This window comes from Bremia lactucae, linkage group LG12 (genome assembly GCF_004359215.1).
Source record: "Bremia lactucae strain SF5 linkage group LG12, whole genome shotgun sequence".
In the NCBI taxonomy this organism is placed as follows: Eukaryota; Oomycota; class Peronosporomycetes; order Peronosporales; family Peronosporaceae; genus Bremia; species Bremia lactucae.
Window position 1 is genome coordinate 3304971 of NC_090621.1, and position 20728 is coordinate 3325698.

General features: G+C 45.1%; 5 protein-coding genes across 5 annotated transcripts; 2 read left to right on the plus strand and 3 right to left on the minus strand.

The window, feature by feature from the left end:
- Positions 1–8492: 8492 nt before the first annotated feature.
- CCR75_003500 (uncharacterized protein) lies at positions 8493–8792 on the plus strand (the record flags this gene model as incomplete). Its single annotated transcript, XM_067961594.1, has 1 exon — positions 8493–8792. The coding sequence occupies one exon, from the start codon at positions 8493–8495 to the stop codon at positions 8790–8792; it is 300 nt and encodes a 99-aa protein (XP_067820647.1).
- A 5457-nt stretch (positions 8793–14249) lies between these two features.
- Positions 14250–14660, minus strand: CCR75_003499 (uncharacterized protein; the record flags this gene model as incomplete). Its single annotated transcript, XM_067961593.1, has 1 exon — positions 14250–14660. One exon carries the CDS (start codon positions 14658–14660, stop codon positions 14250–14252), a length of 411 nt encoding a protein of 136 aa, XP_067820943.1.
- Positions 14661–15338: 678 nt separating this feature from the next.
- CCR75_003498 (uncharacterized protein) lies at positions 15339–16756 on the minus strand. Its single transcript, XM_067961592.1, has 2 exons — positions 15705–16756; positions 15339–15638 (listed from the first exon to the last, which is right to left on the minus strand). Exons 1-2 carry the CDS (start codon positions 16712–16714, stop codon positions 15476–15478), a joined length of 1173 nt encoding a protein of 390 aa, XP_067820944.1. The 5' UTR covers positions 16715–16756; the 3' UTR covers positions 15339–15475.
- Positions 16757–17553: 797 nt separating this feature from the next.
- Positions 17554–20725, minus strand: CCR75_003496 (uncharacterized protein). Its single transcript, XM_067961590.1, has 4 exons — positions 19767–20725; positions 19619–19705; positions 19178–19546; positions 17554–19075 (listed from the first exon to the last, which is right to left on the minus strand). The coding sequence occupies exons 1-4, from the start codon at positions 20055–20057 to the stop codon at positions 17777–17779; spliced, it is 2046 nt and encodes a 681-aa protein (XP_067820952.1). The 5' UTR covers positions 20058–20725; the 3' UTR covers positions 17554–17776.
- On the plus strand, positions 20169–20516 carry CCR75_003497 (uncharacterized protein; the record flags this gene model as incomplete). The annotated part of the gene is made up of 1 exon (XM_067961591.1): positions 20169–20516. The coding sequence occupies one exon, from the start codon at positions 20169–20171 to the stop codon at positions 20514–20516; it is 348 nt and encodes a 115-aa protein (XP_067820951.1).
- Positions 20726–20728: the final 3 nt, after the last annotated feature.

Sequence of the window (20728 nt, forward strand, 5' to 3'; positions counted from 1 at the left end):
TCTGACATTCCGGTCATTGAGTGGCCAATGAGTAATTCCCAAGATGTAATTCTGGGTAAGCCTTGCTTTACTGCGCACGAGCCAATCATAAATTGGCGTACTCATCAAGTTTCGTTCAAAAGTGGTAACATACCACAGGATGAGGTTTTTGAACCGGTCATTATTTCCTCTGCCGACTTTTCAAGGAAATTAAAGACATCAAAATACGAAGAGGTCTATCGTGTCAAAATTTATCAAGACTCGGAATCTACAAAACCTCGGGAAATACGGTTGAAGTCGTTACTTGATTCCTATAAAGATGTATTTCCAGAAAAGTTACCGAATTCATTGCCTCCTAATCGGTCAGTTGAATTTGAAATCAATATGCAACCCGGTGCGCAACCGAGTAATCGTCCGCCGTTTCGACTTTCACAAGTTGAACAAAATGCTCTACAGAAGTTTGTCGATGAGAACCTTTCCCGCGGATGGATCGAGCTTTCAGACTCGCCTTGGGTATCAAACATCTTTGGTATTCCTAAAAAGGACCCAAAAACCGGTACGAGTGTATCTCGTTCAGAATGGATTCGATCGGAAACGCAAACATTTTGCTCCGTTGGGTGATTGACTTTCGTTACGTCAACTCAAAGTCAGTCGTCCCTAAAATACCTTTGCCGCGAATCGATGAATTATTTGATAAGATGCAAGGTATGAGCTATTTCACAGTCATTGACTTAGCTCAGGGGTACCATCAGATGCGTATCCATCCGGATAGCAAGAAGCACACTGCGTTTCGTATATCAAATGAGACGTATCAGTGGTGCGTTGCTCCGATGGGTCTTGCTGGAATGCCTGGCATCTGGTCGCGCTTGATGCGTGTACTTTTTGGAAAGTTCCCATTTGTTGTGGTATATTTAGATGATATCTGCATATTTTCCGTCTCTTATGACGAACATCTTGGCCATCTGGCTATCGTGTTCGACGTATTACGCAAGGAAACGCTATTCGCTCACATCGGCAAGTGCAAGTTTGCGCGTCAAGAGGTCAGCTTTTTGGGGCACACTGTTTCCAACAAAGGATTATCCGTTGATAATACGAAGACGGAAGCAATCGCTAAATGGCCACCACCTACCTCCGTAAAGGAATTGCAAAGTTTTCTTGGTCTTGCTGGTTATTATCGCCGCTTTATTCATCAGTTTGCGCACATAGTTCTGCCATTGAGTCATCTTGTTAAGAAAGATTCTCCATGGCTGTGGAATGCAGAACAGGAGGATCCCTTCGCAAGACTGAAGACTGTCTTACAAGCTGCACCTGTGCTGACTCTGCCCAACTTTTCACGCCCGTTTGTACTGACTACGGATGCATCAGGGTCGTGCGTGGGAGGTGTTTTATCGCAATTTCTCAATGGACATGACCATCCAATAGCGTTTTATTCAAAGAAGCTTGGAGTCCATGAGATTAATTGGCCTGCACATGAAAAGGAGCTATTTGCAATTAAAGCGAGGTTAGACAAATGGCGTCATTACCTTTATGGTCACCAGTTTGAGATTTTCACGGACAATAGCGCCTGCTCTTGGCTGCTTCATCATCCGAAAGTCTCGCCGAAATTGGCTCGATACTTGACCACCTTCGCTCAATATACGTTTACTATACACCACATTAATGGTGCTTTAAACGTCCTAGCTGATGCGCTTTCGCGCCGGCCTAATGATACTGTCGTGGACAATATCCACTTCCATAAGTGCGATTCTAGTTGCCAACAACGAGGTACACGTTTACTTTGCTCACCCTCGGTGCCAACTCTGCCCCAGGAGGAGGCTGAGGCTCTGCAAGTTGCCACCTTAATGACAGCGTCGTATGTCGAGTTGTCACCAGAAGTTCGCAAGCTACTTCAACAAGGCTACGCCAGAGATGCTGAGTGTAAAGAAGCATGGAAAAACTCAGAAGCAAGCTCACTGTTTGTCAAGCAAGAAGACTTGCTGTTTTTGCGCACGTCAAATAAGCTTACACGTCTTTGCGTGCCCAGCAACAACCGTTTGCGAACGAAAGTAATATCGGAAAATCATGATTCGGCAATAGCTGCTCATCCGGGCAATCGCAGAACATACTTGCGAGTGGCTCAGTGGTATTTCTGGAAATCGTTGCAGAAAGACGTCAAGGAATATGTCAAAACCTGTGAAACCTGCGCACGTTGGAAACATGATAATCAACGAAAAAACTGATTACTTATGCCAATTCCAATACCAGAGGCTTGCTGGCAAGTGGTGTCAATGGACTTCATAACAGGGCTTCCTATGTCCAATGGATTTGATGCCATCCTAACTGTTGTCGATAAGTTTTCCAAACGAACGAAGTACACAGCAGTGCACGTTAAGGATGATGCATGCACAACAGCAAAAGTATTTTTTGATGCTGTAGTTCGACACCATGGTCTTCCAGAAGTTATCATCAGTGACCGAGATAGCAAGTTCACGTCCATGTTTTGGAAGTCTTTGATGACGATCATCGGTGTTCGTCTAAGCATGACACCCGCTCATCGGGCTAAAGCCGATGGACAGACCGAGCGACAGAACCTTGTGGTAGAAGACGCACTCAGATGCATGGTATCTAACCATGGCACTGACTGGACCGAACACTTGGGAAGCATAGAGTATGCGCACTCTACACTGGTTAGTGCATCCACGGGATACTCTCCCTTCGAAATAGATACGGGAAGAAAGGAACGCTCTACATGGCAAAAGGCTCTGGGCTGGAATAGTCAACCAAAGGAGATTGACGTATACGCAAAAGAGTTTATCGAAGAACGAACAAAGATCATCGATCAGGCTCGCAGAAATCTCCTAAAAGCACAAGCTTCGCAAAGCAATATTACGATCAAAAACGCCGAATAAATCAAGTTAAATTCAAGGTTGGAGATCTAGTTATGCTTGATACTCGCAGAATATCGTTGAAACATGCTGCGAAAGATATGGGGACACCACGAGCTAAGTTTGCGGCAAGAAAGGTGGGACCATTCGAAATTATCAAAATGATTAATCCTAATGTGGCAAGGCTTAAGTTACCACAAAGTATGAATAAGATTAATCCAACCTTTAATGTCGATGTTCTATCAAAGTATGAACCGACACCAGAAAAATTTCGAAGTCGTCCGATACCGAAAGCATCCAAATTCGTGGATAATGGCACAGCGGATCATCTTCAAGTTATTGAACGTCTCTTGAAGAAAAGCCAGTTCAATCGTCAACCATACTGGCTCGTACAATGGCATGGCGAAACTAAGGAAGAAGCCAGTTGGGAAAAAGAGAAAAATATTCGCCATGTCTCCCACTGGAAGGATCTCGTCGCCAACTTCAATCAGCGTCAACGAGAGATCAAATCGGGGAGGATGTAAGGACCAGTCATCTTGCTCAGCCCTTGACCACTCATTTCGACTTACCTTTTAAACCATTCATTTTCTTTAATTCAATTTTACATATGCGCCATAATAAAAACAAGTAAAAAGGTTTGCGCAATTAGGAGAGATGATACTCAGTAAGAATTAGATTAAGGATAGGCGATACCTTAAGGAGTATACCAAAAGTATCGGTTAGTTAAACTAATTTTAATTCAGTCGTAATTTACCCTCATCCTGACAAGTGGTAGCACTTGTTGGTCCTCCGCCCGCTTCTCCGCCGTCCNAAAATACCTTTGCCGCGAATCGATGAATTGTTCGATAAAATGCAAGGTATGAGCTATTTCACAGTCATTGACTTAGCTCAGGGGTACCATCAGATGCGTATCCATCCGGATAGCAAGAAGCACACTGCGTTTCGTATATCAAATGAGACGTATCAGTGGTGCGTTGCTCCGATGGGTCTTGCTGGAATGCCTGGCATCTGGTCGCGCTTGATGCGTGTACTTTTTGGAAAGTTCCCATTTGTTGTGGTATATTTAGATGATATCTGCATATTTTCCGTCTCTTATGACGAACATCTTGGCCATCTGGCTATCGTGTTCGACGTATTACGCAAGGAAACGCTATTCGCTCACATCGGCAAGTGCAAGTTTGCGCGTCAAGAGGTCAGCTTTTTGGGGCACACTGTTTCCAACAAAGGATTATCCGTTGATAATACGAAGACGGAAGCAATCGCTAAATGGCCACCACCTACCTCCGTAAAGGAATTGCAAAGTTTTCTTGGTCTTGCTGGTTATTATCGCCGCTTTATTCATCAGTTTGCGCACATAGTTCTGCCATTGAGTCATCTTGTTAAGAAAGATTCTCCATGGCTGTGGAATGCAGAACAGGAGGATCCCTTCGCAAGACTGAAGACTGTCTTACAAGCTGCACCTGTGCTGACTCTGCCCAACTTTTCACGCCCGTTTGTACTGACTACGGATGCATCAGGGTCGTGCGTGGGAGGTGTTTTATCGCAATTTCTCAATGGACATGACCATCCAATAGCGTTTTATTCAAAGAAGCTTGGAGTCCATGAGATTAATTGGCCTGCACATGAAAAGGAGCTATTTGCAATTAAAGCGAGGTTAGACAAATGGCGTCATTACCTTTATGGTCACCAGTTTGAGATTTTCACGGACAATAGCGCCTGCTCTTGGCTGCTTCATCATCCGAAAGTCTCGCCGAAATTGGCTCGATACTTGACCACCTTCGCTCAATATACGTTTACTATACACCACATTAATGGTGCTTTAAACGTCCTAGCTGATGCGCTTTCGCGCCGGCCTAATGATACTGTCGTGGACAATATCCACTTCCATAAGTGCGATTCTAGTTGCCAACAACGAGGTACACGTTTACTTTGCTCACCCTCGGTGCCAACTCTGCCCCAGGAGGAGGCTGAGGCTCTGCAAGTTGCCACCTTAATGACAGCGTCGTATGTCGAGTTGTCACCAGAAGTTCGCAAGCTACTTCAACAAGGCTACGCCAGAGATGCTGAGTGTAAAGAAGCATGGAAAAACTCAGAAGCAAGCTCACTGTTTGTCAAGCAAGAAGACTTGCTGTTTTTGCGCACGTCAAATAAGCTTACACGTCTTTGCGTGCCCAGCAACAACCGTTTGCGAACGAAAGTAATATCGGAAAATCATGATTCGGCAATAGCTGCTCATCCGGGCAATCGCAGAACATACTTGCGAGTGGCTCAGTGGTATTTCTGGAAATCGTTGCAGAAAGACGTCAAGGAATATGTCAAAACCTGTGAAACCTGCGCACGTTGGAAACATGATAATCAACGAAAAAACTGATTACTTATGCCAATTCCAATACCAGAGGCTTGCTGGCAAGTGGTGTCAATGGACTTCATAACAGGGCTTCCTATGTCCAATGGATTTGATGCCATCCTAACTGTTGTCGATAAGTTTTCCAAACGAACGAAGTACACAGCAGTGCACGTTAAGGATGATGCATGCACAACAGCAAAAGTATTTTTTGATGCTGTAGTTCGACACCATGGTCTTCCAGAAGTTATCATCAGTGACCGAGATAGCAAGTTCACGTCCATGTTTTGGAAGTCTTTGATGACGATCATCGGTGTTCGTCTAAGCATGACAACCGCTCATCGGGCTCAAGCCGATGGACAGACCGAGCGACAGAACCTTGTGGTAGAAGACGCACTCAGATGCATGGTATCTAACCATGGCACTGACTGGACCGAACACTTGGGAAGCATAGAGTATGCGCACTCTACACTGGTTAGTGCATCCACGGGATACTCTCCCTTCGAAATAGATACGGGAAGAAAGGAACGCTCTACATGGCAAAAGGCTCTGGGCTGGAATAGTCAACCAAAGGAGATTGACGTATACGCAAAAGAGTTTATCGAAGAACGAACAAAGATCATCGATCAGGCTCGCAGAAATCTCCTAAAAGCACAAGCTTCGCAAAGCAATATTACGATCAAAAACGCCGAATAAATCAAGTTAAATTCAAGGTTGGAGATCTAGTTATGCTTGATACTCGCAGAATATCGTTGAAACATGCTGCGAAAGATATGGGGACACCACGAGCTAAGTTTGCGGCAAGAAAGGTGGGACCATTCGAAATTATCAAAATGATTAATCCTAATGTGGCAAGGCTTAAGTTACCACAAAGTATGAATAAGATTAATCCAACCTTTAATGTCGATGTTCTATCAAAGTATGAACCGACACCAGAAAAATTTCGAAGTCGTCCGATACCGAAAGCATCCAAATTCGTGGATAATGGCACAGCGGATCATCTTCAAGTTTTTGAACGTCTCTTGAAGAAAAGCCAGTTCAATCGTCAACCATACTGGCTCGTACAATGGCATGGCGAAACTAAGGAAGAAGCCAGTTGGGAAAAAGAGAAAAATATTCGCCATGTCTCCCACTGGAAGGATCGCGTCGCCAATTTCAATCAGCGTCAACGAGAGATCAAATCGGGGAGGATGTAAGGACCAGTCAGCTTGCTCAGCCCTTGACCACTCATTTCGACTTACCTTTTAAACCATTCATTTTCTTTAATTCAGTTTTACATATGCGCCATAATTAAAACAAGTAAAAAGGTTTGCGCAATTAGGAGAGATGATACTCAGTAAGAATTAGATTAAGGATAGGCGACACCTTAAGGAGTATACCTAAAGTATCGGTTAGTTAAACTAATTTTAATTCAGTCGTAATTTACCCTCATCCTGACACGAATACAACCAAAGGTGGGGTGTATATACCAATTCCCTTTAAAATGTAACAGTTTCATAGTGCTATTGAGATGCTTCAAAATCGATGTTCTACTTCAAATTGCTCAACATGATAATGGTGCACATGTTATACAATATTATCTTAAAGGAGTCAGCACGACGGAAATTAAGAAGGTTCAGATTGCCTATTTGCATACTTTTTACGTGCAAGATCTCTAAAGTGGCTTTCTATGATGTGAGCGCCGGTGTACCCTGGTTCTCCGTTGATTCTGGGACCCGCCATGGAAATAAATGTAGCAGAGGGTGTGCCTCGAATACTACCCCCTCCTCTTTGAATATCTCTTTAAAGTTTGTCAGATCCTGTCCATGTTCCCTAGTCAACGCCGAAGGTGGTCCGTGTACCTTCCAGTGTAAGGCGTCTGCCACTTGTTTATATATCACGCTCTCATCTGCGTGCTGAGAGCGCGGTCGAGGCTTTCCTTTAATGTGACCCGTTCCAATCCAAGCCCAGTCATATTTTACCGAAAAAGGTTGAATCTGACGAAGCAACCGCGGTGGATTCGTACAGAGCGTTTTTCCAATCCGGAGAGGTCATCGTTGCATCTTCTGCGCTGCGTGTCTGACCAGTGTGGGCTATGCTTGTGAGAAGAGGAAGCTACATTCAGCTAGGTTCCGTTCGCTAAATATTTGTAGCTCTGCGATACTCTAAAAGTCGACTCTATTGTGTTTTTGGCTGCCCAACATTCGTCCCTTGTCATCTCGGATCCATATATTATCGTTCCATCGAAACGTTGCTCAGTAGCCTTATACTTCGTGACCATCACGGTACTGCTTGGTGATCCAAATATTGCGGTGGTGTTGTAGCGAACACCCACATTACCTGTGGCTTCCACTCCTCCGGCAAATTGAAAGAATCCATTCAACTACCTCGTTCCGTCGTCCAATATTTCAAATGATCAGTTGTGTCATCAGATATCGCGTCAGTGCGTGCTCTCTGAGCAGCCTAGCAGCCGTCAATAATTCGGTGCATGCGTCTACAACGCATACACCGTTCTTCGTGAATGGCTTACGCCATCCTCGCATACCACCCAATTAGAGGAGTCCTCTAGTTTATCGTTTAAGCAATCACCCTAGCGTCGGGCTCTCCGGTCTACTGGCTAACCTCTCCCCCAGTCGGTCCAGTTGCGGGCTACTGAAGTCTTACAAGAACTGTAGCGCGAAGAAAAGTTCTCTATCTCCCCGCACAGTAGAAGCGTAGACATTGAGGATAGTGATGTCATCTATTCTGACTCCAATTGTCCGAGTATGGCCCATTTGTCATCCTGCCGTTTCCATGATTGTGTACCAGCTGACAGTGTTAAAAGAATCGCTACACACCGATGCACTAGATCTATACTCCAGTATTAAAGTTGGGTCTGCGCTGCGTCATGTCGTTCCGTGAGCTGCCTTAATACTATGATTCTCCGCTGGTTGCAATTCCGTTTTTATAAATATTGCGATAGATCCCCATGCAACAGGATACATCGGATCATGGTACGCCGTCTTGTATCCCGTATTGGCGTGGAGTAGGTGGAAGTGAGCCCGTCATTTAGCCGACGCCGATGCCGTCGTTAAACGGCTTTGCAATAAGGCTGCAATCTCATGATCAAAAACTTGTGAGCAGATAAAGTGTTGACTTACGTGATGTCTCCTCGTTGGGTCACAAAATNCCCTAGCGTCGGGCTCTCCGGTCTACTGGCTAATTTCTCCCCCAGTCGGTCCAGTTGCGGGCTATTGAAGTCTTCCAAGAACTGTAGCGCGAAGAAAAGTTCTCTATCTCCCCGCACATTAGAAGCGTAGACGTTGAGGATAGTGATGTCATCTATTATGACTCCAATTGTCCGTGTATGGCCCATTTGTCATCCTGCCATTTTCCTGATTGTGGACCTGCTGACAGTGTTAGAAGAATCGCTACAAACCGATGCACTAGATCTATGCTCCAGTATAAAAGTTGAGTCTACGCTGCGTCATGTCGTAGGTCCCACAGCCCTCTGCATATATCGCTTAGTTCGTTCGCCTTCTCCCAATTTACTACGTGCGTCTCTTGGAGGCACCATATCAACGGGCATTCCTGTAACTCGGTCCCTCTCCACGCAGCAATCCAGTCTATCCTTGTCTCCTTTTTAAACCCGAGTACGTTTTGCGTAACGAAGCACTTGTATCCTGGTTTTTGAAGCATTTGATCTGAACAACCTCAACGTTGTTCCTACAACACCTTCATCCAACCGAAGACATCTCCTGATGCGATGCTGAATCGGTAAATCTGGGCTGCTATATGGCTCCGTGAGCTGCCCTTAATAATATGATTCTCCGCTGGTTGCAATTCCGTTTTTATAAATATTGCGATAATCCCCATGCAACAGGATACATCGGATCATGGTACGCCGTCTTGTATCCCGTATTGGCGCGGAGTAGGTGGAAGTGAGCCCGTCATTTAGCCGACGCCGATGCCGTCGTTAAACGGCTTCGAAATAAGGCTGCAATCTCATAATCAAAAACTTGTGAGCAGATAAAGTGTTGACTTACGTGATGTCTCCTCGTTGGGTCACAAAATAGTACTAAATCATCCTCCTCCGTATTTCAGCTCCCGAAGTCGTTTCCAATCGTCCGGTTATCGACAAGTGGGGCCAACTGCGTTTAGTTAAGAACCTTTTGCCATTCTGCTGTGGTACTGTGGACGTCCAGAAAATGCTTCTGGTCCGGGTTGGCCAGTCCTCCTCTAAGGCCGCCCACGCTTCTAACCAATCGTGACTGTCCATCCTATCATCCTCATCATCATAGGTAAGCTGTTTGGTGACTACATCACCCTTGCCCAGATAATGTAATAGGCCACATTACAGGATTACCACAAAACAAAATAAACAATTACATTTGTAGGCAGGTGCTGAGCGGGCACAGCGTAACAAATTATTATTATGGTTCATAATTGGGGGCCTAGAAACCCAATATAGACCAATAATAAAGTACCTGAAAATAAGTGGTCCCGAAAGGCGGGATCATGGTCATACTTAGCACGATTAAAATTTTCGAAGCGATTTAATAAAATCGAATTTTACTTGATACCTAATAGTAGTCTGGAGGCTCCACAAGCGTTTTGTGTAAGCTAGTGACGGGACGTTCTAGCCCCGTTACAGATAGCTTCATTGTGTTTCTTCCTCAATGTCGATCCTGCTGCTATGCGATCCTCTGGCCACGTGGCCTCGTTTACGAACGCGGGTTGGTTCCCTCTATGCCGCAGGTGGAGGTGTGGATGGCTATGCTGGAGGCGCTCGCGTTTTCTTAGCTGTACACTTTTCTGTTGACTATTTTGCCGTGTGACCGACGCTGTTATGCCAGGAACCGAAGGTGGACTTACATGGAGTGCACTGCTCGGATAGCACGACTGCCTGTTCACATGGTGCTGTCTCGAGACGGAATACTTATTGTTGCAACATAGTCGCTCATGCTCATTGTTGATTGTTGCAACTGTGGTCTTACCCTTACTGTTGTTTTGCTCCGCCGGCTCAAAATCAGGCCGGCGCGAAAGGGTATCAGCGACGACGTTAAGTCGTCCTGGTTTATATTTCACGAAGAATTTATATTCCGCGAAGTAAGACAATCATCTCGCCAAACTTTGCGATAGGTGTGGACTCTTTACGGCCGTGTGTAAAGAATATACAATGAACGGTCTATCTTCCAAGAGATAGGCCCTAAACTTAGCTAGTATATATTTCATGGCAAGGAGTTCCTTGTCATGCACTGGGTTATTGCGTTCAGCTAGTTAAAGCTGACGCGACTGATAGCAGACGACGCTCTCTGCACCGTCTGTGTCATATTGCATTAACGCACAGCCGATTGCAAGATCGCTGGCGTCACAGACTACATAAAAAGGTCGGTCTTGGTCTGCAATCGCTGGGATTGGCAATTGTATTAAGCTTTATTCAATACCCTCAAAGGAACGCTGCCAATCAGCGTTCTATGACCCCTTTAAATTTTCTTCACCGAAAAAGAACTATAAACTGTTATTTTGGCAAAATTGTGGGAGTACTTGTGTAAGTACGCCGCTAAGCCAAGGAACTATCGTAGTCCCTTTACACCGACTGGCACAGGCTAGTCGGTAATCGCCTTGATTTTTTCTGAATCAGGGCTTACACCGTGTTTACACACGATGCGCCCAAGAAGTGGTATTTCGCTTGCTGCGAATATGCACTTCTTGAGATTTGCATACAGCTTATGCTTACGCATAAGTGTAAGATCCTTTCGGACGTATGTACAATATAATTCAACATCCGACTTTTCGTTCATGGCTCTGCTATGAACGAAGACGCCATTAAAATAGCTCGGTGCGAGATCCCGCACCGATCTCAACAGATTGGTTACACATCTGTTTATGTCGCAGGGACATTACTAAGTCCGTGTGGCATGACTAGGCATTACCATGGCATTCCGCTTGAAGTGCTTACTGCTTACTGCTGTGAACGGGATATCTTATTTATGCATGAGGATCTACTAAAATCTATCCATCAGAACCATTGACGAAAAGATAGTACTCTTTGACATACCATCAATAATTACGTCTTTTCGTGGTATCGGCGTTTGAACCGGTAAAGTTGCATCGATAATCTGATTGAATGCATGCACTATCCGCCATCTTCTGTTGCTTTACACTCACAGAAACTCAGAGAGCTATGTGGGGAAGTTGAATCCCTCACATGTCCCGCTGTTCAGCGTTCGGCAAAGACTTTGTCGATCGCTATTACTTGTTCCCGAGGCAATGGTCATATCTTCATGACACAGTACTTCGAACCTGGAATTAGGTCGATTTCGTGTCGAATGCCTTTATCCTTAGGCAACTCGCACGGTACTGATTCCAAGAAGACATCCTTAAATTTCTTAAGATCGTTATATAAACGGTTTGTCTTCAAAGGCTCCCAGGATTTGGACGTAAAACGTTTACTCCGAGTCTTCTCATCGAGGCCACTTTCGTCCATCGATGAGCCACTAACAATCCGTTCATTCTCAGGAAATACTATTGCCGACCGAATATCGGCCACATAGTTTTCATCTGTGCCAAGTACGCAGATCTGCTTGACTTTGCCACTACGCAGATCACGCAAGAGCCCTTTCGGTTCTAGCGTTGGCAATTGGGATTTCTACGAAGTTAACTTCGGAAGCGCTAATAGATCAGGTGTATATAAGCGCCTACACGCGATCCATTGTTAACTAAGTCATTGATTGTCTCAGTTTCTTCTTTGGAACTTGCTTCCAAAGTTACCTGGGAACCTTTGACCACAGGTTTCCGTGGACTTATGCTCACAAAAATTCTTGGGGAGTATCCTTCCCAACTGTCTCTAGCTGTGGTTGCGCTACCACAGCGGATTCCTTCCCAACTGTCTCTAGCTGTGGGTGCGCTACCACAGCGGATTCCTCTACGATCGACTCTCCAGTCAATCTAGGCCCTTCGCACTGTCTCCTATATAGACTGACGTTTCAAACTTTCGTGGTTGTTGCTTTTTAAGCAAGCATCTTTGTTTCGCACCACTCAACTTATTCGAGTGGCCGAACTTCGACGATGCCTGTGCTTGTACACAGCCGTCGGGATCTGATTCCACAATGTGTTGGGTATTCACACTGAGGTCTTGTGCAGTCATGCTAACGACCGAACCACAAGTGAGGCCATCGCACTCACTCATAGGACATCCACACCTTTGTGGACGCTTCAAGACGTTCATCAGTTGGCCATCTGATGAACAAGAGACAGGCATCGTCACGGATTGATGCTGCCAGTTTTTACATGGCTCGTACTTTCTGAGCCATGGTAATCCAAGGATGACATCAAATTTGTCATCCGAAACTAGTACGACGAAATCATTATCGTACTGTTTACCCTTTAACATGTGTTGGATACCAACTACACGTTTATTAACCGTTACAGATGCGCCTGTTGTTGCTAGGCGCCCTGTCATATGCCTCCTTGAAGCCATGACCTGCACCTTTAAAGCAACATCGACATATGTCCACACACGGAATGCAAAGTATCCCTGCCTCTCTATACAAACGGTGCAGCTTGTAGCGTGCACCGACTACGGTCCGCTTTTTGAACCGTTCCCGGAAAAGCATCCAGTTTTTCAAGCCAGACTTCGCGGCCTATGCTTTGCACATGCATGACCCCTAAGATAAACCTCTTGAGTGACAGATCCCGTTGACTTAATTGAGACAAGGCACAATAGAAATTAATGCAGGTCGCTAAGATGGAGGTTGACGAAGCCGCTCACCAAGACCATGATAGCTTTATATACTGAACGAAAACAACTGTGGGACTGCCCACGTTACCGGGATTGGTGCAGCAGCTGTTACGGTTGAATCATAGTCAGCGCGTCCGAAACAATCGGTGCCTATCATGCACCTCCTACTAGTCATTCAGCAAAATCCACAAATAGTGTTTGCACATACAACCGTTAAGCATGCGACCAAAATCGACGATGACGTTACCATTATCGTAATGAAGATAAAACTTAATACGACATTTAGGCTTTATACAAATGATGACGTCCATTCCATATAACTTCTTTTATCTTAAGTTCACTAAGACATAGAGACACATCACACGCGGGTGAAGAATGTAAAGTCTAGGACGGTGGCTAGAGGGAAACATAATCTTGTCGGTCAACTTCTTGGTAGTTCGTGCCAAGGAAACTAGAAGAAAATTTGGTGGATTGGCATGGCAGTCCCCAATTATAACAATGCATCAGAGTTCGAGTCGCCTTAAGAGTGGGGAGCCTGACCTTGTGAACGCTTTCGTTCACCCTGAGGTAGAATATCTGGTATGAACAATGATCGGTACCATATTCCAATGTTCGACTCATCCAGGCTTCACAAGCCTTGTGAGGACGAAACGGAAATCTGTATTGATGCCTTTTTCCGGCATCGGCGGTACACTTGAAGCGGGCAAAGGATGTCACTCTTGTGTTCCAAGCCTGGGAAGCATTTGTACAGAAGTATCCATCCTCCTGGATCACCATAAATTGCACGACGAAAACCCCTCGGTTGAATGTCTGGTACATTGCGGGAAATCGTTGATACCTAGTAGGTGCGGGGCGCCCCACTGGGGAGACCTAGGCTTTGTTGAACCTCTAGGTTTTTTAAGAATGATTTATATATAATCAAATTAACAATAAACTCTATATCCGATCAATGAATGCCACCTCTACCCTTACATTGTGAGCGTATTATTCTGCGTACCTCGGATTACGGATTACGCTAGCCGTCATTCCTTCCAATGTAAATGCTTTTATGTACATCACATACACAAGGTTCACTATGTGCACCGCAGGTCTAAGAGATACATTAAAGGTGTTTATGGATTAATAAATAGTTTGTGAAGTTAAAAGGAGAAAGGTAATACGGATATTTATACACAAATCTATTTTAAAACTCTCGTTTTACGCGAAGGTACCTTTTATTGCAGAGGACAAACAAAATAACTCCTTCCTTGAAAGTACCAAAGCTAACTCAAATTTCGACAATTTATCTGATCCCGACCGTTCTAAGTTCTTTACATTGTAAAATATAAGACTGATTATTAAAATGGCTCGACAAAAACCTTCAGTGCCAGACAGGTGTCCCTGCAGCCAAGGCACGACGCTGCTTTGCTTGTTCACATTGCTGCAAATATTTCGGATCGTTTTGATAGGCAAACACACGCGGATCAACAGTTTCGACACGAGTACGGAGCTCCTGCCACTTGTTATGCACAGGACCTGCTTTTGTCGTAGCTAGTGATGCGTTGATAGCTTCATTCTCCTGAATCTGACCGTCAAAAGTGCTATTTCCATCACTTTCGAGTCCCTCCAGACCGTCCTGGTGGCTATAACTATCCGTTTTAGCTGGCATCGTAGTGAGAGCATTGTAAATAGAAGCCAGTAGCGGTAAGCGTCTCGAGTTGTCGTTAAGTGGAATCGCAGCCCCGAAAGATCCGGTCGTGGCAGAGGCGAAGGCGAGACTTTGAATCGACATTATGGCACTTGGACGAGATCAAGATTAATGGCTTTGCGATACAAGTGTCGAGTTCAAGACTGTTAGTCTAGAGCTTGATAGATCGCAAGCCATCATCAAAGAGCTATAGTCAAACTCGACGATGAGGAGGTCACGAATGTGGTCAAACCTTTCGATTTGACAGCATTCGTCTTTTATTTTTGGTTAAATTGAAGTTTTGCACTTGAAATTATTTATTCGCCACACTTATTAAATTTTCAAGGCCAATATTTTGACACGAGGATAGTTTTTTTAGCTTTGTAAATCTTTGTTTTAATGGTATCCATTGAAAACGGACATATTTAACTCTCATGTAAGGTCCTATAAGTAGTACCATAGCCTCAATGAAGATGGCGACGACAAAAACAGTGGGTGGTACAAGAGTTAAAGTGACTCGCTTTCTTCATCCTCCCTAGCGGATGTTTAATGACAAAAACTCAATTGTCGGAGAACCAATGAATTCCACTATATATTTCAAATTCGCACCGGACACTTTCTTTTTTTATTTGCTTGGATCTGTGATAAAGTCGAGGGCGGCTTATGGCTCTGCGGACTACTATTTCTACCATTATGGGGGCACTAAGTAACAAACAGCCACCGTCGAACTTTTTGGCTCGGCTTTTTCGAAAAATCGGAGATTTGTTACCTTAATAGTCAGCTCCACATTAGCACAAATTTTAAGTTTATTTGTCCTCTTTGCATTTATGTAAAAAAGCTCATTCTAATTGCTACCATGTTTTTATACAAAATTGATGAATCTCTAATATAGGATAGACTGTAGGCGCCCATTTCACTCTCTAATTGCTTTCAGCAGAACGACTGAGACCCATGACTTTCTTAACGTCTTTCATCGTAGCAGCAGCGAGTTCAGAAGCTTTCGCCGCCCCATCCTTGAGCACCTTATCGACATATTCGACGTCCGCCTCGTACTGTTTGATACGCTCTCCAATTGGGCACATTCTGTCCACATTACGATCACATTAGCACCCTTCAAAAGACATACCCCTCCGAATCAAACACACATACTTGGCAATCACTGCGTCTGCCACACAATCTTTGAAGGTACCCGTGCTGTAATTCGCGTACTCGGCCTCCAGGTGCACGACACTGTAACCAGTAACCGCGCTAGCAATTGCCAGCAAGTTCGAAATGCCAGGTCGTTCCTGGCAGTCATACGAAATGCCGTGTATCGCATCCGTCGTAGCCTTGCGAATCTTTTTTCGAATATCGTCGGCACTGTCCGTGAGCTCAATGCGACTGAGGGCCGATGTGTCGCTCTTGCTCATTTTCTTGCGAGGGTTACGCAAACTCATAATCCGCACGAGTGTCTTGCTCTGTGTAGTGGTATACGGCCTTGGCTTCAGTAGCACTTCCTTCCCAGGTGACTGAAAGCGATTATTAAATGTAGTAGCAATCGTTCGCGTGAGCTCCAAATGCTGCTGCTGGTCGTCTCCTACCGGGACGTGCGTTGCACGGTAGAGTAAAATATCGGCAGCCATAAGGACGGGGTACGCGAGTAACCCTAGCGAAGTCTCGGTCCTTGCTATAGCTGCTTTTTGCTTAAATTGCGTCATCCGGTGTACCCGACCGAGTGGGGTTACACAGCTAAGAAGCCACGCGAGCTCAGCGTGTGCAGGCACATCAGACTGGCGAAATATTATATTACAAGTTGGATCAAGGCCCGTGCCTAGTAATGCGGCTACCATGGAATGCACCTGACTGGGCATGCGCTGGGGGTTATATGGCACCGTCAAGGCGTGGAGGTCCACGACGGAGTACAGTCGGGTTACATTCCGTAAGGTGGGTACGGTTGGTGACGCCACGATGTCACGATCTAAATTGGTAGCTCCTTGCAGCGCTACCCAGTTGGCAAGGGCACCACAATAATTGCCCAAATGGGGCGTACCAGTCGGCTGGATGCCGGAGAATACCCGCCAGTCGACACAATGATTACTATACTGCTTGATCGGTGTACCGAAAATGGCGCGTGGGCGTGTGACCGAGCTCTTGAGCCAGCGATGTGAGTGCGAAGCCATTTCAAATTAGATTGAGCATTTAAATGAACAATAAAATGTGACTTGTGCAAATAATTGCGAACTTATGTTCATCCTCTATGGATAATGTCCCTAATTTTAGTCTTTTGCTTATCTGTACTTGCTTAATATTATCAACAGCTTGACGCAAGCGGTGTATACGGTGTGGTGTACACAGCGCGACGGGAGTCCAAGTCTCAAATATATGTAATTAAGATTCAAAACGTTTGCGCGACAAAAAGTTTCCTCACACCAAGTTTGATAGTCATCATGTTTTGCCAAACTGCTTTGTGATAAATCTTCTGACTTTTTCTTAGCATCAATCTTAAATCAAATTATACGAAATATGCAATGAGGAGGAGTGATATTGCAGTTAGTAAAGTTAAAACTCTTTTGAATCCCTCAATATATACCTTATATTTTACGAACCAGATGAGCATTAGTGTATGACGTACAGATTAATCAATATAGCTTTCGCGATGTTATTGTTTTGTATTTTAGTGACACTCTTTTTTTGAAAGCAGTTGATAATTTTTTTTGGCAATTCCTGATCTCAAATAAGCTACGAAGCCACATCTCGGAATGCAATGAAGCAGAGAATAGCAATGTATATTAAGCGTTAGATGGTCCTTTCTTGATGCCGCAAGAATCAAGTCGACAGTGTCTTGATTCAGCAACAGCAGAAACATTTATTTTGCCAAAACAATCAGACATGTATTCCAAGAGCATCTGTGACACTTCTATCCTTAAGAAAGTCATGCAATAATTGACAAAACTTGAAGTGGCAAACCATAATGTCGTAGCAAGTAGCTTCGACAAAAGATAGGCGACTTTAATTTTCTATGACACACGTGACCCACATTTTATATATATAGTAGCAGTCCAAACCGTTTGACAATAATATTGCGTGTTCCGACTCTTCCTTCATACTGAGTCATCAATACAATCGTCCAATAAATGTAGTCGACGTCCGTACAACATCTGAACTTTTGTACGCTACCACTGCTTATCCAAACGGTCTACACTTTTTTCTTCTACTATCCTAAGTCTACCAGTCTCTTTCCGTCACGACGTAAACAAACCCCTTGCAACCACGTCATCTACATCTCCGACGTCGGTGGCCTCTTTAACATCATCGCCAGTAGTCTTCACGACTTGACGAAGACGGTGATTCTCCACTTCTAATGCTCGAATCTTATTCATTCGTGTCTCTTGCTCTGCTTGTGCAATTTCCAATCCCCGTACAAATTCCCGCAATAATTCTTTTTGACTATACAATTCCCCTTCCTCCATATGTTGCCATCGTCCCGATCGCTGGTCCATTTTGGCCAATTCGTCCACGTATTTAGTCTTCAGCATCGCCGTCAAAGACGGTCGTATCCGACTCGAATCCGTCGCATCTGCTTCCTGTGCTGACTCCTTTACTTCCTCTTCGTCGTCTTCTCGTTTTGATTCCATGGCGTCATCCTCCTTCACGTGTCGACCCGACGACGTCGATAGCGGCCACAACGTGGCACTCGCACTGCTACTTAACGTCTGGTTTAAATTGCTGGAATGGATTACTCGTGGACGTACGGACTCGACAACCTTTCGTTTTTCTTCCCTCTCCAGGTTTGGCAAAACAGGTGCTTGCAATGGTGGCTGAAACGTCGCTCTTGATCGCACAAGCGGTAGCTGCTCGGAAAGAGTTGCAACATCTGATTCCGTGGATACGACATTGGGTGCATCAAAGAATGAGGTGTCGTTTCGAGGTCGTTCAAGAGCTTGCGACGAGTTTAAAATGACGCGATTGATATTGTTAATGGCACACTGCAACTCCATTTGCCGCGCACGTAAGGACGTCGTATCGCGTGGTCGTCGACGGTTTTGCAATTGTTTCAACTGCGTTTCTAATTCGTGAATGCGAGCTCGATACTTTCGTAACAAGGCCGACTCACCCACGCCATCATTCACAACCACCCGATTACGCACGCGTCGAGCACGCGTGGCAAACTTTAATGTACTGTGCGTCTCACTTAAACACTCGACGGAAGGCGATGCAGTACAGACAATGGCAATTTGTGCTTTTCCGCCTAAAGACGGTTGCAAAATTCGAGTCAGTTTCGAATTTCGGTATGGCAAATGCAATGGTCCGGACAGTCGTGCACTTTTTGAAGATTGTGCACGACTGAGCGTCCAGATAATGTGACCAAGTGTGAGCAAACTTCGATTAATATATTTGCCTTCTTCTAACGCCTGTCCGGACGTATTGGCCAATCGGACACTTTCGGAACCCGCGAGATCAATAATATTGAGGGTTGCCGATCGTACAGGTACAATTTCGTCACTGTCGCGACTTTTGCGCTTCGCTTGGCTTTCAATGACCTACGAAAGAGGTACAATAATTCCATATGAGTACAATACTTTTTTTTAGTGTCCTGTCTGCAACTTTTGGGTAATTGTATGGCAAAAATAACGGCACAATACCATTCGAAAAACGACGTGAGACCGTGACGATTGGTCGTTGGACTCAGTTGTGGCCATATGCCGGTGAAGATTTCCGACTTCTACGAGGGATAAAACATGTTCCATTGACAATACAATTTCTTCGCGCAATCCTCGGATCACAACATCTTTTGGACCCAGTGAATGCCGTCCCATTGTACTATTTGGGGGTTGGACATCATAGATTTTAATATCAGACTTGGCCCCTGCGGCCAGTAAATCGTAAATTCGCTCGTTGTAAATCTCTAAATATGAAACACGAAGTAAAAATTCCATGCTCGGTTGTCGTGCAATGTGGTCAAAAATGTCCTGTACGCTTAATTGGATAATCCCCGGATCCCCTCGGCCACCCTTGAAAAAGGGCAACAAGTCAGTACAAAGAGTCGGTTCAACAATGGCAAAAAAAAAAAGAATTCCGTCTACCTGCATTGTATAGGTCTTGCCCGTGCCTGTTTGGCCATACAGGAACACGGACGAGTGGTACCCTTCAGTTGCCGCCATAACGACATCCTACACGAATCAATTGAGTCAAGCGACTAGCAAATGAGCCTATTTTTAGAAACACATGTACCTTGACAGTTTCGTCGTACACGGAATGGGTATGTGTTGCCGGGGGGTACAGATAATCAAAACTGTACGAGGATGGCAACTTGGACGCCGCGTCGCGCAGTGCTGAAGACGTGGAAGAGGCCGTGGATGTTCCCACTCGTGTCTTTTTGTCGTCGCTCGTCGCCCGCGACGGGATCTGGGCTGGAAAAATTTGCTGATAAATCGTATTTTCGTGCCTATTTTCGCACGCCAAAAATGGGTCAATTTGCAAACTGGCAAAACCACTGCGTCCAAAGTGGTCGTGCATTACCATGTCCACGCGGCTTTTCCGCCAGCTTTGAGCTTCTCCGTGCGTGTGAAGGGGCGCAAGCGGACGCAAACTTTAATGCGTTGATCGCGCACGACGGCGCTCGAAAAGGTAACCATGCCACTGTACGCGAAAGGGGGGCGTGAATCCGAGACTAAGGCTTCGAAGATTGTCCCAAGCGGCTCTAGACGGCGCAGAGAGCGCACGCCGCCGCTATGTGGGAGCTCCGCGACGGTACCGTCGTCCCATCCACGTCGTGACCCATCGTGGTGTTTGCTACACAAGCACAAACGGGACGGGTATGGAAAAGCGCAATTTCAAGTGGCTAAGCTGAGACAAAAACGATTTTTACATTGGAGAGAGCCGTGGCTACAATGTATTGGCAAGGCAATGTATTGGACCAAGGTGCTACATACCAGGCAAGACTTGGTCTTGTGTTTTACTTTAATTGCACCATTAGTATAGTCAATAAAGATTGCATTGATTGAGATTTAGAACAGTGGCGACAGCATAACCTCGTGGAGATTACTTCTTTTTTTTTTCGTAGTGAGGGTGCAACGACTTGGAGTGTTTAAACTTGCGAGTCAGTTGGTGAAATTTTAAGGGAAGCCGGATTGGCAACTTCTGCGGATGTTCGGCATATTTTCCTGCTTCAGCTGTTTGCACGCTTTGCCAGA

Coding starts and splice junctions, on each gene's coding strand:
- CCR75_003496 (XM_067961590.1), bottom strand. CDS start 20,057: ATGGTAATGCACGACCACTTTGGACGCAGTGGTTTTGCCAGTTTGCAA. Junction 19,706..19,766: donor TGTACGACGAAACTGTCAAG/GTACATGTGTTT, acceptor TGATTCGTGTAG/GATGTCGTTATGGCGGCAAC. Junction 19,076..19,177: donor CTCACGTCGTTTTTCGAATG/GTATTGTGCCGT, acceptor CCTCTTTCGTAG/GTCATTGAAAGCCAAGCGAA.
- CCR75_003498 (XM_067961592.1), bottom strand. CDS start 16,714: ATGGCTTCGCACTCACATCGCTGGCTCAAGAGCTCGGTCACACGCCCA. Junction 15,639..15,704: donor GCAGACGCAGTGATTGCCAA/GTATGTGTGTTT, acceptor TAATGTGGACAG/AATGTGCCCAATTGGAGAGC.